This window comes from Aethalodelphis obliquidens, unplaced genomic scaffold (genome assembly GCF_003676395.1).
Source record: "Aethalodelphis obliquidens isolate GAN/ISIS:26980383/991018 unplaced genomic scaffold, ASM367639v1 scaffold111, whole genome shotgun sequence".
NCBI classification, from domain to species: Eukaryota; Metazoa; Chordata; class Mammalia; order Artiodactyla; family Delphinidae; genus Aethalodelphis; species Aethalodelphis obliquidens.
Window position 1 is genome coordinate 528,794 of NW_020838055.1, and position 16,732 is coordinate 545,525.

The 16,732-nt window shown below is 42.6% G+C and overlaps 1 protein-coding gene across 16 annotated transcripts in view; it reads left to right on the forward strand.

The window, feature by feature from the left end:
- Window positions 1-16,732, forward strand: part of LARS2 (leucyl-tRNA synthetase 2, mitochondrial) — a 269,549-nt gene that overhangs the window by 211,307 nt on the left and 41,510 nt on the right. For all 16 annotated transcript variants that reach the window (XM_027097029.1, XM_027097025.1, XM_027097018.1 and 13 more), the window contains 3 exons: window positions 6,965-7,069; window positions 9,873-9,988; window positions 12,888-13,171. In XM_027097029.1, the coding sequence (XP_026952830.1) occupies window positions 6,965-7,069; window positions 9,873-9,988; window positions 12,888-13,171 (505 nt within the window). The remainder of the gene's footprint in view (window positions 1-6,964; window positions 7,070-9,872; window positions 9,989-12,887; window positions 13,172-16,732) is intronic.

Consider the following 16,732-nt stretch of genomic DNA (forward strand, 5'->3'; position numbering starts at 1 on the left):
GCTTATCTCTGCTTAGGACTTCTAATTGTTTACTTAACAACATCAATATTCAGATCAGTTAATACTTACTGAGAGCCTGCTACATACTGAGCACTTGGGGATGCATAGATGGCCGTTCACAGTCCTGTCTTCGGGGGGCGGAGGCAGGGTCATAGCAGAGGAGACCCAGATGCATATGTAATTCACTGGCACAGGACAGATATCACTTGGTTTCATCTCTTTTGTTGTTGTATATTGAAATGGAGAAAAGACTCTTAAGATTTCAGTGTGTGCTTATAAAGTCCAGTAGCTATCTCTCTCAGTTTTATTTTCCACGTATTCAAAAGAAAGATTGGATTGTTTTCAACTATTTAGTTTAAAGGGAAAACTTGTTGTTTTTACTTTCATGAGCATTTTGAGATTCCTTGAGGGCTATGTTGGTTGAATAATATCTAAAATTGAAAAACTGAAAAATATAAACATCTGGCCTTAGATTTTTTTCCCATGGTTAATTTGGGGACACAAATTAAAATGAAGTAATAGCAATAGAGGATTAACTAGCCAATAAGTTACAAGAGATGGAGTTCCTGACATGAAAGACACTATATAAATCCAAAACATTTTCATATGTAAGAAATTAAGAAATGATTTTAGCATATGCAGAGAGCAATTGGATATCAGCAGATCTGACTTGGCCTGGTTATTTCCTTTGTTCTCCCCTCTTTTTAGTAATCTCTGAAACAATTACAAATGGAACACTACACTTGGCTCTAAATTTTCTGATTCTAATTTTCAGAATGGAAATATTCTTTTTGCAGATGTCAATTTATTCAAAGTCTCTAGATTAATTTGCATGTCAAGTCTCTGGATGTTGACATGTAGAATCAGTCATTTATAGCCAGTACAGTGCTAGAGTATAATGCAATTTTCCCAATGAATTAAAATTACCATATGAATATGGATTTATGCCTCCTTTGGCCTTTGAGGTCACATTTTAAACCTGAACATCTTATCACTAGTGTCATTTACCATTGCCATGTGGCTCAAATCAGGCAAGCAGCTTGGTTTTCCCTCAAATGTCCAGTTTTGAGGATAACTAATGTTAGAGCAGTAACTGCTGCAAGTCATGGCAGCACACAGTTGTGACTGAATATATCACTTGCACAAGTTTAAATTCTCAAACATGAGTTCCTGCAGTTGCTAAGTTGATTTCTGCATATTGTCTCCTGAGTTGGCACAAGATGATCAAGGTTCTGATCCCAGATCCATCCTATGACTTAAGGATGGTCATTTCACCTTTGTAAGTTGAGTTTTCTCTGCAGCGCAGGTGATGAGGCTATCGGGCAAGGTGGGGTGGAGCGCTTGGTGGGAACAGAAGGAGCCCTGAGGGGTCTGAGGAGGAGGGTGACACATGTGGACAGGGTGATGCTTGAGTCGCAGAGTAGAGGCAGGAGAGCTGGCTTACCCCATTAGTTAGGGTGAGAGATGGTGAAGACCCTAGAACAGTGGCCATCAGAATGGAGGGGCGAGAACAGCTCTGAGAAGTATTTGGAAGGCTCCTGGGACAACTCCCTGATTTCTGGCCTGGCCAACTGGGTTGCTGATGTTACTGGCTAAATGTACGGTTTTTGCTCAGCATACTATAATTGGCACAGATTCCTTTAAGAGAGCAAAAATTAAGGTCCTTCTCTATACAGTTCTTGAAATTGAGTGTATTTCCATAATCATTGGCATTGCCTCCTTTTCTCAGCTGACCGCCTCTGATCTAAGTCATGTTATGTAAGCTGTGACTTGATAGGAACTAGAAACCATAAAAAGCATCAATAGGGAAATATCATCAGAGTTCTAGAAGTGGTTCTGACATTTCCTGGAGCCTTTTCTTACATTCCTAATATTAAAATATGCAAACCCTGGGGCTTTGGAACCACACATTTCAGCTCTGAGTCACCAGTGGTCTACACAATGTATTTTTTGCCAAAAGGGTAAATGAGGTCTCCCTAATGGGTGATTTAGAAACCCTATTTTTATTGACACATTAGAGAGAAGCCCCAGAGCACTGAATAATTTATTGCTCCCTATTGTCTTGCCCCATCTCCATTGATTCAGCATGGGGGTGGGACAAAGGGTAAGGAACAGAATCCTGTGGATAATAGTTTATTCTCAATCAAACTGCTCCTACTAGCATCCTTTCAGCACATGTTAATAGATAACTGTGTGGAGGAAAGCTTCCGTGCTCAGGTAACCTGGAATAAAGCAAAAATAAATAGGTTTCTTTGCTTCTGGACTTTTTAGTGCCTTCGCTGTGCTAACGTGCACTGTGACTGTCTACGAGGGGACGTCATGCAGCTCTCCTCACGCTTACTTGACCAGAGGACCCTGTTTCCACAGAGCATCCCTGGGACCTAGTTGCAAGCAGCACTGCTTTGCTGAGTTATGAACAGAGACTTTAGTCTGTTTTTCCATGGGGCGTGAAAGACCTGCCTTTTTTGCAGTGGGGGCCCTGAGAGCAGAGGGCAGCTTCTTGACTGGAATGTTTCCTTTGTAATTACTAACTATTAAGTTAGTAATCCTTTGTATCTTCTAAAGCATTTAGCTATGACTTAACCCCTGTATGAACTGCTTCAGTTACTTGGGATTTCTCCTTGGCTTCCTGCTTCATGTCACCAGCACATGACTAATGAGAAATGTGGAGAATGCTAGGCCTGGCCAAGAACTTTTTTCTAATTGAAAAACTGTCATAATAGACCTTTTATGTGGGAAAATGGAGAAAAATTCAACCCTTTAATGCAAGTACTCTACTTTTTTTTCATATTTTTCTTGTAATGACTTTATTGAGATATAATTCACATATCATAAAATTCACCCATTTAAAATGTGCAATTCAATGGTTTTTAGTATATCTACAGAGTTTTACAACCATCACCACTGTCAATTTTAGGACATTTTTATCATCCCCCAAAGAAATCCCATACCCTCTAGCAGTCACCCCCATTCCTCCTATTTCCCCCAGCCCCAGGCAGCCACTAATCTACTTTCTTTCTACATAAACTTTCCTGTTCTGGACATTTCATATAAATGGACTGATATGATATTTGTTCTTTTGTCACTGGCTTCTTTCATATAGTATAATGTTTTCAAGGTTCATCCATGTTGTAGTCAGTACTTCATTCCTTTTTATTTCAGAATATTCCATTGTATATACCAGATTTTATTTATCCATTCATCAGTTGATGGACATTTTGTTTCTTTCCACTTTCCAGCTAGCTGCTATGAACATTCGTTCAGATTTGGGCCAACCCAACATCTAGGAGTAGAATTGTTGGGTCTTATGGTAATTCTATTTTTAACTGGTTGAGGAACAATGAGACTTTTTTAAAACAGCTGCTCTATTTTACATTCCCAGCAGCAGTACATGGGGGTTCCAGTTTCTCCACATCTTTGCCTATACTTGTTATTGTCTGTCTTTTTTTTATGGTCATGCTGGTGAGTGTGAAGCATTATCTCATTGTGGTTTTGATTTGCATTTACCTGATGGCTAATGGTATTGAGCATCTTTTCACATGCTTATTGGCCATTTATATATCTTCTTTAGAGAAACATCTGTTCAGATCATCTGCCCATTTTTTATTTAGTTGTCTTTATTATTGTAATAATTTTTTATGCTAGATACAAGTTTCTTATCAGATATATGATTTACAAAAATGTTCTCCAGTTCTGTGGGTTTTCTTTTCACTTCCTTGATGGTGTCCTTTGAAACACAGAAGTTTTAAATTTTGTTAAAGTCCAATTTATCTACTTTTTCTTTTGTTTTTGATTTTGGTGTCATATCTAAGAAACCACTGCCTAATCAAAGATCACAAAGATTTATACCTATGTTTCTTCTAAGAGTTTTATGGTTTTAGATCCTATATTTAGGTCTTTAATCCATTTTTAAATTAAGTATAATTTTTATATATAGCAAAGATAGGAGTTCAACTTTGTTCTTTTGTATGTGTCATAAATCTTTTAAATTCGTGTTCCCGCACACACTTATCTTAAAAATCAGACTGATTCTATCTTTATTTTTTGGTTTTTACTTAATGTGATATCAGAAAATATTTCTTTGTTTTTAGGCAGGCTTCCCAATTGTTTTTTTAATCCATACATAATATTCTGTCAACTCAAGTGTATCATAATATCCTAAATCTTCCCTATCATGTTGAACATTTGGCCTTTTTCATGTTTGGGCTATTATGGAGACAGCTCTTTGCCTCTATAGAATTACTTCCTTAGGAAACATCCCCAAGAGTGTGATTTTTTTGGTCAAAGTTTATGAACCCTTTTCTAGTTCTGTTTGCAAGTTGCTTTAATTGGTTTCTGAAAGGGCTATATCAGTTTAGAGTGCTGTATTCAATGATATATGGCTTTCAGTGCAACTTCACAAACAGTGATGGTACCCTTCTAAAAGTTTTTCTTAACTTACCAGGTGAAAAATAATAATACTTCAAAATTACTTTAATTTCCATCTCTCTTTATAAAAATTAATTTGTGTTTTTAAAAATCTAGGTGATATATGTATATTATATGAAATTTCAGAGGGTACTAACAACAGCAATGACAGTAGCCTCCTTACCCAACCACTTTTAATTTTGGGGGGAATTTGTTACTTAGGATATAAGTTCGATGGCTGTGACAGAGTCCTAGAAAAACAGTGACTAAAAGGACAGAAGTTTATTTCTTGCCCACGTGACATGTAGAGTGGGTATAACAAGTCTGCTTTGTGGGGTGGTTGGGGCCGAGGCTCTTTCTGTCTTCCTGCTCTGCCCCTCTAGGATGTTGCCCTTATCTGTGTGTTCCAGATTGTTCTACACTTCATCTGTGTCGCAGTAAGAAGGTGGTGGGGGAAGAAGGGCAGCTCCTTCCCTTTGAGAGCTTGACCTGCAAGTTGCTTCTACACTTAACCCCATGTCCATACCCAGTGCAAGTGAAGCTGAGCAGTGCTGCCATTAGCTACGCAGTCATGTGTCCAACTAAACATTCTATTGCTGAATCAGAAGGAGAGACAGATATGGTGTCAACTGGCAGTCTGTTCCACCGCCGTTTCTCTGGTATAGACCGCCACATGTCTGTATAATATGCCTACACTGCTGTCTCTCCATTCACCAGTTCTAGACATTACCTAGTGACTTTTATTCTCACTCCACCACGCCTCACTGTCCATCCTCCTAATAACATACCATAATTGCAGAATTTGCAAATGTATACCTATTCTTTGAGAAGGGACCATATGGAATCAGAAATCTGGCTGTCCACTTTGAGGGTGTCAGCACTTCAGCAGCTCCAGCAGCAGGTGCCTTCCAGTCATGGTACCAGGGTGCTGGTTGAACGTCATCCCTAGAGACCCATTTGCATTGCATTTTCACTCTGTCCCCACCGTAACCCTGTCCTGTACTTCCTGACACCCAAGGTGAAGGAAGATCGGAGCTGGCTTAGATGTTTACAGAGCCTATCTTTACCTCTCTGAAAAATAAATCCTAATTCCTAGGCTTTTTTTTTTTTTAAGGTTTTTCTGATGTGGACCATTTTTAAAGTCTTTATTGAATTTGTTACAATATTGCTTCTGTTTTATGTTTTGGTTTTTTGGCTGTGAGGCATGTGGGATCTTAGCTCCCCATCCAGGGATTGAACCCACACCCCCTGTGTTGGAAGGTGAAGTCTTAACCACTGAACCACCAGAGAAGTCCCCTAGGCTTATTTTAACTTTGGGGTTTGTAGAACATATTTTAGATAAATCTATATAAAGTCTTAAAACATAGCGGGTGTAAATAGTAATAGTTCATAAATTATAACTGTAGTTAATTGCTTATGTTGCAGAAGTACAAATGAACTCACTAATTGTTTACCACCTCTCATCCCTTCTTCCTTTGGGACTTTATTGGGGTCTTCATGCTTCCAGTCCTACATATATTCAGTGAAGATTCATGTATGTATGATTTATCTCACTGCTGCAGTAGTTGTAATAAGCTTCATTTAAGATGACACACTGTTTGGATAATTCCAAATTAAGTGTTTTATTATGACCACATAAATATTGGTCACCTGAGCCAAATATACTATGATTACATTTTCCTTTTTATATAACTTTCTGTTTTTCCTGAAGTTCATGGTGTCCTCATTTTTTTAATTTGCTTTGTGTTCTTTGAATTTCTGACTATCTTCCCACATCCTCCCAGAAGCTCTTTAAAACTCCTCTCAAGTTTTCTACATATTCCACCCTGTCAGATAATCTATCCATCCCCTTTTTTTCCTGAAGATGCTTCCTGGGGCTCTCTGTCCTGCTTAAATCTGACCTGGTCATCCTCCAGGCTTCTGCATATCTGTCATCCTGGGACTTCTCTCTGTCTCTGCTCTGCAAATGTCCCTACCCTCTTTTCTTTGTTGGATCCTCTGTTTCCTAGATCCCATGTCTGTCTCTTTCTTGATTTACCCCTTCCTTTTGCTGGATCACAACCTCTGGTATCTCCTTAGAAATGGTACATGGGAAGGAACTGTTTTGTCCTTGAATGTGTGGAAATCTCCTCTCTGTTCAGTCATTTTCTCCTTTCCTATCCACTTCCATCTGTGTTATAGTTTAAAATTTCAGATATCTTTTAGTTTCACCATAGATAGATTGTTGTGCTTCTCATTCTTCTGTATACTTGAGGTACTTTTCAAAAGGAAAAGTGGGTGGTGGGATCATCTTTACTCCACCATCTGGAAAGTAAAAATGCCATTTTCATGTCTTTGGTTAGGAGTGCGAATGAATATTTTCATTTTTTTGTTTAATCTTTTGATTCTCCACTAGTGTGAATTATCTGTTAATACCTTCAAAGAACAAATTCTATAATAATTAGCACAAAAACACAGAAATTCTAAAGCTTATTTTTCTCACTTGTCTCCTCTGAGATTCAGATGGTGTTAGAGTCCCAGCAGATTGGTGTCCACAGTTGTTTGCTCTCATTTTCAGATTGCCTCACGCCCGTGACAGCTGTGAACATGCTCACCCAGCAGGAAGTCCCTGTTGTCATCTTGGCCAAAGCTGACTTTGAGGGCTCTCTGGATGCAAAAATAGGTAAGTAGCCATTAAAATGTAATCAGGATAGTGTACTTAGCAGGTTTAAGATCAAAATCCTAGCCTGGAAGAGCTGACTATATATTCCATGATCTGTTTTGCCTCTTTGTAAAAATGAATGTCCCTTCATTTCATCATCTCTTAGTTAAGCATCATATTTTGAAAACATATCAAGTTTATTGCATCTTGCTAGTTGCTACTGAGAATAATGAAAAATGTCTGGCCCATGGATTTTGCCAGTAGAGCTAGTTGGTGAGACTTGCCTATACAATGTGGGGAACCATACAACTCAGATGAAAATCCAATTTCAGAATTCATAGAACCAACAGCAACTGCTGAGATGGGCGTTCAAAGCACACATGATCGATGTGGGCTGGGTTTTTGGTGAAGGCTTTGTGGAGGAGGTGAACTTCAGCTATGCAAGAAAGGGATCGTGAAATAGCAGTAAAATCGAAGTCATATTTAGAGCTGTAAATTGGATTTCCTTGGCGGCCTTACTCATTCCTAAGAGTTCTAACCTATCATCACTGAACAGGAAGTCTGGGATTGAACCAAGGTGTGAGACCTAATCATACCCCATCCAAGACCTGCCCTCAGGGCAGACCCGAGCAATCTCTACAGCTTTCCTGCTGTAGATTCCAGGCAGTCTCCAATGTGCCAGAACCTGCGGAGGAAGTTATTTCCACACTCTGTATCTCCTAGCACACAGAAGAAATAGCATTGCTTATTGAAATCATGGTTTTGCTCACAATTCTCAGATCCTTCTTTGGCAAACTGATTTGAAGAAACATCAACACAGAAAACAGATATTAAGCCACCCAAGTCATTCTCCTCTGACAATTTAAACCTAGAAAGTATGTTCCTTAAAGGAAATAATTCCTTCTATTACTTTAATGCATTTTATAATTAGTAAAATTCATTAGTACAACCAGCCAAGATAAACAATAAAGGAAGCTCTTGTTGATGTGGCTTTTCTCCCTTTTTTTTTTGTTGTTGTTGTTTTAAAATATTAATTTATTTATTTTGGCTGTGCTGGGTCTTAGTTGCGGCATGAGGGATCTTTTAATTGCATCATGCAGACTTCTTAGTTGCCGCATGCAGACTCTTAGTTGTGGCCTGCAAACTCTTAGTTTCAGCATGCATGCAGGACCTAGTTCCCCACCAGGGATCGAACCTGGGCCCCCTGCAGTGGGATCGCGGAGTCCTACCCACTGGACCACCAGGGAAGTCTCCCCTTTTGGTATTTTGAGTCAAAGTACTAACAGAATATTGAGAGTTCTGAAGGATAAGGGAAAAAGAAAAAGGAAAATCTGATTTTCTTGGGTATGCATGGAAAATCATTTTTCCTGTTGTCTTGATTTCCCACACTTCTGTAATTAATGTTTTGTGAATTATTGGCTCTCGGCCTTCCAAGAAGAACAGAAACAAAAGTAAACAAGAGTTAAAGTGGTGTTTTCACCATCTCACCTGCATGTTACAAATAGTTCACACTCTACTGAGCCCCACATGACCAACACAGTGGTCCAGAGTGGTCTTTATGTGATCAAATAAATTCTGTGGTTACAATGTCTCCATTCGAAGATTGCTCCTAGTTACTACAGACCACAAACTTTTGGAATGCAGTAAATGACTTTTTTCCCTTCTTGACCATGAACACTTTTCAGCAACCTTTATTGCTTGCCATTTGTCCTCACCCTTCAGTATCCTTCAAGTCCACTCTGAGAGTTTATTTGCTTCATTAGATGCTTTTCGTCCATAATCTCAGCTGGAACACTGCAGAACTTTCCATCATACCATGGAGTTTTCCATCTTACCAAGGATCTTTAGAATGTGTGTCCCAAACATTAAATCACCCTTTTAGGGCAGCATTCCAGAGAGGTTGTTCATGGACATCTGACGTAAGCATTTTGTGTATTACCCTTAGTTTTATCTCTCTCAGTTGCTGCGTGATGTGTAGTGTCCACAAGGATGTCAGCAGTCTTGACAGTTGACCCTACAGCAGTTCTCAACCAGGGGTGATTTGCAGCAGGCAACATTTGGCAATTTTAGAAACATTTCTACTGGTAGAGACCAGGGATGCTCTTCAACATCCTACAGCACACAGAACAGGCCCCCCAGCAAAGTTCAGAATGTCAGTAGGACCCAGGTTGAGAAACCCTGGCCTACAGAACCAACAACTAAAAAGCCTGTTTGTATTAATTAGCTGAAGCTGAAACAGCATGCCTTGGCCCTCTGGATGAGTGATTTACTTACATTCAACTCCATCTCCTCAAGGGCATATGTGGGTTGAAGAAGAAATGTCTGTTCAGAACGTACTGTTGCCTCTGGGAACAAAGCATAGTTTGAAGAAACACATTGGCCAGCTTTCCACTTACTGACCAAGCGGATTTTTCTGGGGCACTAGGAGCTGCTGGAGGAGTCAGCCCTGCTTCTCAAGAGAAATCCACTGCCCTGTGTCACTCAAAATAGACACTTCCCCAGATGCTTGTGATTTACTATTTAAGTGACAGAAGCACCCAAAATTGTATATTTTAGAATTACAACTATTTTTTAAAAGAAACTAAGCAATGGAAAAAGACTTACGGGAAGTAGTGCCAATATGGTAAACTATTGTGTTAGGGTAGTGAGTTTCTCCAAGACTGTTCTCCATTTTCCCAATGAATATGATGTGGTTTTATAATTTCTGTGACTAAAATCTTTTAGAGTCTCCCTTGAGAAGCTAACGCTGAGTGTCAGTGCTGTCAATTATTTTGTGATTTGGTCATTTGCAAAGGAGACGTTTTGTGTTTCTTCCCCTAAACAGGAATTCCCAGCACCAGCTTAGAGGACACTGTCTTAGCCCAAACCCTGGGCCTGTCGTACTCTGAAGTCATTGAAACCATGCCAGATGGCACGGAGAGACTGAGCAGCTCTGCGGAGGTCGGTGCCCGTGGAGGTGGCCGAAGAACTTACTTATAAACTCAGGGCCTTGACATGAGCTTGATGACACATTTTCCTTTGGGTGCAAGTTACAACCTATCATTTCATTCATACCCACACTAACAGTCTTGCAGCCTCGTTTCTTAATCTATGAAAACAAAATGATATTCTTTTTCAAGATCTAAAAGCTTATCAGCTCCAAGTTGAACCTGATCCTAGGATAGTGTGGTTATCGAAGGCACTAAACTTTATTTTGTGAATCTTCTGCTTAAGAAAAATGACCTCTTCGAGGGAAACTGATTCCTTGGGACAGGTGACCAAAATTGGCTGTTCCTTTTAGAGATCTCTGTTCTCCCCAGATTACTGACTTATTCCCACCTAAAGTTTGACTCATTTTTAGAAATCAGCAGAGAAGTTTTGAGTCATGTTTATTTGGTCAAGGTTGTCTCTTGCTAGGTGGTAAGTCTGGCAGGATTTGAGCTCAGCCTTGATACCGAACTAGGCCAGAAATTATGATGGGAGAGGTAGGGTGAGGTGGGGAAGGGGGAAGTGGGAAATGGCTCAGACAGTGATTCTCAAACTTGAGCACACACCAGTATCACCTGGTGGCCTTGTTAGAACACAGATTCCCTGGCCCCCATCTGGAGATTCTGCTTCACAGTCCCTGATGCAACTGAAGAATTTGCATTTCTAACAAGTTTCCAGGTGATGCCACTACTGCTGCTGATCCAGGGACCACATTTTGAGAATCCCTGGGTTAGAACTTTGCCACCCAAAGTCTGGTTCCCGGACCAGCAGCGTTGGCATCACTTGTTAGAAGTGTAGACTCTCAGACCCTACCTGGTCTAGTGAGAACCCCATGTAATTTGTGTGCACATTAAAGTTTGAGAGTTCTGGTTTAGAGCACTCTTTCTTAAACTTGGCTGCCCTTTGAGAACACCTGGAACGTTTTGAAAAATACTGATGCTTGAGTCCCACCCCAGATATTCTAATTTAATGGTTGAGGGAGTGGAGAGGACATGGATCGGACATCAGGAGAATTCAATGCTCCCCGGGTGATTCTAATGTGCAGTAGGGCCTGGGAACTCCTGGCTTAACACAGTGATTGCAACCCGGCCATGTCTCAGAATCACCAGGGAGATGCTTACCGGCCCCACCTGGGTGATCCTGATTCCATTAGACCTGAAGATCCAGGTTTTTCAGGTTTGGGACTACCTGGCTATAGGATATCATGTATATAAAAAATAAGGGAATAGCCAGGTTTTTTTTCCTGTGTAAGGAGTGGCAATGTTTTCTGACCTCATGTTTATGCCTTCACTTCATAAATTATATCCCCAGACACGAGTTATGTTTTAAGATACTGAACCTTAAACCCTTCTTAAGACTGTGTGTGAGCAGGTTTCTTAGATGTAGAGCAGAGCCAAGCCAAGGTGCCAGAAAGAGACCCGGATAACCCTCTGCAGGGTGAGAAAGAGGACAGTCATGGCCAAAATTAGTCTTATGAATTAGCCAGAAAAATGCCCCCTCCTTAGTATAGGACTGAGCATTAATTATGCTCCCTGGCTTCTTTCAAATAGCTTCAGGTGGTCTGTTGAATCTTCTGGTGGCCCTAGACTGAATATCTAGACTGGAGGAATTCTTTCAATGGATGGAAGGAGAATGGATGGTGAAAGCCTCCATGAACTTCTGGGATGTGAAAACAGTAATGCATTGAGAAGATAGACTTTCAAGAGCGCTTGTGATCACCTGCACCATAATTACATGATAGTGGGAGTGTAGGACAAAGAAAGTGCTCTCCCAGAGTGTAAGTGGTTCCTTGGTAGAGAGCTCGGTCTTCAGGACATTTCAGACGCTTAATGGAAAAGGCTGCTTTTGATAAACATAGCTGTACTTTCCTATTCTTTATGCCCCGTGGCTGTAAGCTCATTGAGGTTAGGGGCAGATCAGATTTATCTTTGTGCTCCCAACGCCTAGCACAAGCCTGGCACCTAGTAGGTTTGCGGTACACCTGCACTGAACCAATTCCAAGGTTCCCACGATCCCCTCGTTGGCAAGCCATGCTGGCCCAATTCTTATCATTAGTTTGGTTCTCTCAAAAGTGTCCGGTGGGGCTTCCCTGGTAGCGCAGTGGTTGAGAGTCAGCCTGCCAATGCAGGGGACATGGGTTCGTGCCCCGGTCCGGGAAGATCCCACATGCTGTGGAGCGACTGGGCCCGTGAGCCATGGCTGCTGAGCCTGCGCGTCCGGAGCCTGTGCTCCACAACGGGAGAGGCCACAGCAATGAGAGGCCCGTGTACCGCAAAAAAAAAAGTGTCCAGTGAACAGAGAATTCCTCTTTTCTGCTATGAGTGTCCTGCCCTGCTGTCTCTCACATGGGAGCATTTAAATACAAAAGGGGTGGTCCTTCAAGCTGAGGCCTCAGTTTGTTCCCCTGCTTGCCCGAATTCCTTTGGCTCTAGGATAATATGGAACTTTTCTTTTCTGGCCACCCCTGTCTCAAGAGGGGAGCAGTCATTAAAATAAATGTGCAGTTTTTTACTGGCAGCTGAATGCTGATATTTGCCTCTCTCTGTAGGTGCCACAGGACTCTGGTGATAAGGAGAGCCCCAAACCAGAGCCCACAGTACTCTCAGGGGCCCCCCAAAAAGTGTTAATTTCTTTAACATCAGAAGAAAAAATGGGAACTCTTAAGGTCAAAAATTATATTCATCTTTATTCACCACTGTCATAAAATATAAGTTTTAATACTGTAAGGAGGAAGGTGCCCACAAAGGCAACAGAGAGTCACAATGTGGCCCTGCACAGACCACACAAAAAATGGCAATCCAGGGTGGTGGCATCAGGGTGGCAGCTCATTCTTACCAAGGGAGGAATGTGATCTCTCTCCTTCCCCTCTCAGTTCACAGGTATGAACCGGCCAGATGCATTTCTAGCCCTGACTCAGAAAGCCCGGAGGAAGAGAGTGGGCGGAGAGGTGACAAGTGATAAATTGAAGGACTGGCTGATCTCTCGGCAGCGGTACTGGGGCACGCCCATCCCCATGGTCCACTGCCTGGCCTGCGGTCCTGTGCCCGTGCCTCTGGAGGACTTGCCTGTGACCTTGCCCAGCATCACCTCTTTCACTGGCAAGGGAGGCTCCCCACTGGCCTCAGCTTCGGAGTGGGTGAATTGCTCCTGCCCTAGGTAAGAAACCACGTTCCCCAGCTGTGACCATGTCTGGTCCCAGACTTCCACTTGGCTGGAAAGAATAACATAGGTCTTAGGTCTTTTGCTATCTTTGAGAGAAGGGGCTGGAATCTGGGGCCCAGCCCCTGTGATGAGCGCCCCGTCCTCTCTTCTGAGCCGGTAGAAGCAGCAATGTCAATTCATATCTTTCCCAGAAACAGCTGATCCAACTGATGGAAAAGCTACACATTTTCATGATAGCTTTGGAAGAGACCACTTTCCTCCATTTTATATTCCAAAGAGCTTCTCAGAGATGAGAGAAAATGCCTTACCGTTTTCCCACATAGTGACTGTGATAACAGTGGGGATTTTGTCGCAAGTAGCAGAGTAGTAGTAGCTACGAGGACAAGTATGCTCAGGGGGTCTCATTCTTTAATATACTGAAACATACCATATCTCATTTCTTCTCATTTTGACAGTAGGATTATGTTTTCCTGTTAATTCACTGGCATGTCTCACATGTGATTTTTATGATAGCATTCCAGCTGATTAAACAAATAACAGATACCAAGCTGTAATATTTCCCTTCTTCCTTCTATGGAAAAGCCATTTTTCTCTGCCTTATAGATCATGATGGGGTTGTTTTAAAATAACTTAGTCCTCTTCTTAGCATCTCTAGGTCAGTAATTAGGTAACCATGTAGTGCAAGTGCATGGCTCAGAATGGGGAGTTGGACAGTAATGGCTTCAAGTCCTGGCCCTGCCTCTTCCCTAGCTGTGTGGTCTTGGGAAAGTCACTTAACCTCTCTGAGCTGTGATTCCCTTATCGGGAGCTAAAATAACCCCCTCAAAGGGATTTCAGAAGACGAGAATTAATGCATGTAACACTGCAGAGTGACACCTAGCAGACACTCTGTAACTGGAAATATTAGTGCCATCCTGCCCGGGCCTGCCAACAGTCCGCCCAGGTCCTCACCCAGGCGGTTCTGAGGTTTGAGATGGGGTTTGCAGTCAGGAACATAGGAAGCTCTGGGCCATTTTAGGGTATCACCCTCTTTGTTGATAAGCAGTGACAAAGGGTTTCCCTGCCGGAGACATCAGCAGCCTTCAGCCCGCCAGTTGTGGCAGCCCAGGGCCTTGGTGGTGGGGATAAGTTTTCCTACCTTGGCTGCAGATTCCTGGAGGGCAGAGCCCAGGGCTTGGTCTTGGTCAAGTCTCCCTGATGATTCTAATGAGCACGCAGGGCTGAGAGCCACTGAGCCCGTGTGGCCAAGCGGGACAGCATGGTGGTAAGGACCACAGGCATGAGTCCAGCAAAGGTGGATTCCTTCCCCTTGAGCTCTAAGACCTTGAGCAGATTTCTTAACCTCGCAGAACTCTAGTTACTCAACTGCAAAATGGGGACGTGAGTAGTGTCTACCTCATAATCCCCAGGGTTACTAGGGACTAAATGAGATAATGCCCATGAAGCATTTGGCTTAGTGTCTGCCACCCAGTGTTAGTATTATTACTCTTGGAGCTAATAATGGTAATAACGTTGTCACCATTACCATCATCTGTCCATCCCACTTACCAAGTAGCTTCTTCCATGTAATCCAGCTTTTAGTGTCAGCAAGAAAACATGTTGGTTGTCTTCAAGTCCAACATGACCTTTAAAAAGAAAATCAGCATGGCAAGTTTTAGTCAGATATTAGTCCTATTATCAGTTGAATCCTACATTTTCTTCCTAACTTGTGTGGGTGCCCTGATGGTGAGGAAGAAGTAACAGTTACCTTCTAATTATTTCCCAAAATAGTATGTGTTCTGGTTGATTGCCTTCCAAATAAAAAGACCTGGATTTTATTTATTTAATTTTTAAATTATTTTATTATTTTTTGCGGGCGGCGCGTTGGGTCTTTGTTGTTGCATGCGGGCTTTCTCTAGTTGCAGTGCGTGGAGGCTACTCTTCGTTGTGGTGCACAGGCTTGTCATTGCGGTGGCTTCTCCTATTGCGGAGTATGGGCTCTAGGCCTGTGGACTTCAGTAGTTGTGGCTCACAGGCTCTAGAGCTCAGGCTCAGTAGTTGCGGCGCATGGGCTTAGTTCCTCCGCGGCATGTGGGATACTCCCGGACCAGGGCTCAAACCCATGTTCCCTGCTTTGGCGGGCGGTTTCTTAAGCACTGCACCACCAGGGAAGTCCCCTGGCTTTCATTTAGAGATGCACTGTAGGAAACAGGACTAGGGTTCCCTTGGGGCTCTCTCCGATAAGCTCCTACCCCAGGGACCACCACTCTTCCCAGTGGGAGGCCCCCTGACTGAAATGAGGAGGCCCCTGGGAGCCCAGAGCCCTGCCAGATCTGGGCTCCTGTGCTCTCTGCTGAGCCACTTCCATTTAATAAGCAGAAGATGGGGAGTGGCTGTTTCCTCCAATAATATTCGGAAAGCCAGTATGAGCTATATCACAGATGCAACATATAAAGGCACCCCTTCTTTTATTTTTAAATTAAAAACAGACTGAAGCCCTTGCATGCTAACTTAGCAGAGGATTCATCAGTTCCTCTTGGGGTTCCTCATCCCCCTCCTCAAATTCTCCAAGAGTCCCCGAGGACCCATACTGCCAAAAGGGCAGCATTTGGAGAGGTGGTTGGTCCCACTTCATGCCTCAGAAGGGAGAGCCTGGAGTCTGAGCCATGTTCTCCTGCTGTGGCTTCTCACGGCCACAAAGGGTCCCTGCTAATAGCTGTCGGTAGCTGGCTCACCCCATCCCCTGCTGTTCCATGCCTCTGGGGGGTCTTCAAGGAAGCCAAGCACCCTCCTTGGCCAGGTTTGGCTCAGGGTACTCTCTCTTGGCTTCCCAGAAGTTGTGGCTTTTGGCTTCAGTCCCACAGGGCCATCACCCTACCAACATGTTTCAAAATTGGTTCAGCAGTTAGGTGTTTGTGGAACCTTAGTCCTCCCCAGGCATCTGCATGCCTAGGATGAGGATTGCTTTTTCTTTTCAACCCTTTACACACCAGGCATCTCACTTCATTCACTTTCTTGAACAGTGGGGCTATCTTCACCCTTCTATAAGGAAGCTTCCTTTAGGCAGTGGTGTGTTGGTAAGTGTGTACTAAATAGCTCTCTGGAGGGGAGCTTCTGATTTGTAGTGTTAGCCCATTTCTGTGGTATAGGTACTTCCACCAAGGGCTAATTTCAGACCACCAACTTGGCATCATTTGTCCCAGAGTTGGGAAGCGATCCCAACAGTTAGTCCTCACAAGCTGGTATGAGGTGGCTCCAGCATGCCTCTGCCTTTGGGCTCCCAAGGTGATTTATCTTCCTAAGGTCACCTCTTGTGGGTTTCTGCTCCCCTTACCCAAGAGACAGAGATAGAAAAAAACCCCAAGTTCATTTTTCAGCACAGTATCTCACTACATTTGGTTTTCAGCTTTTCTTCATAAACTGATTTGCCTCATAAGGCTGAAGGCAGTCTTGATATGCCTAAAAGAGAAGTGAATGCAGTAAAGAGACAAGATTCCTGTTAGATATTCTACCATGTTAAATTCAGAGAAGTACAGAATAGGGCTTTTAGTTGTTGAAGATTTAAATGTTTATTTT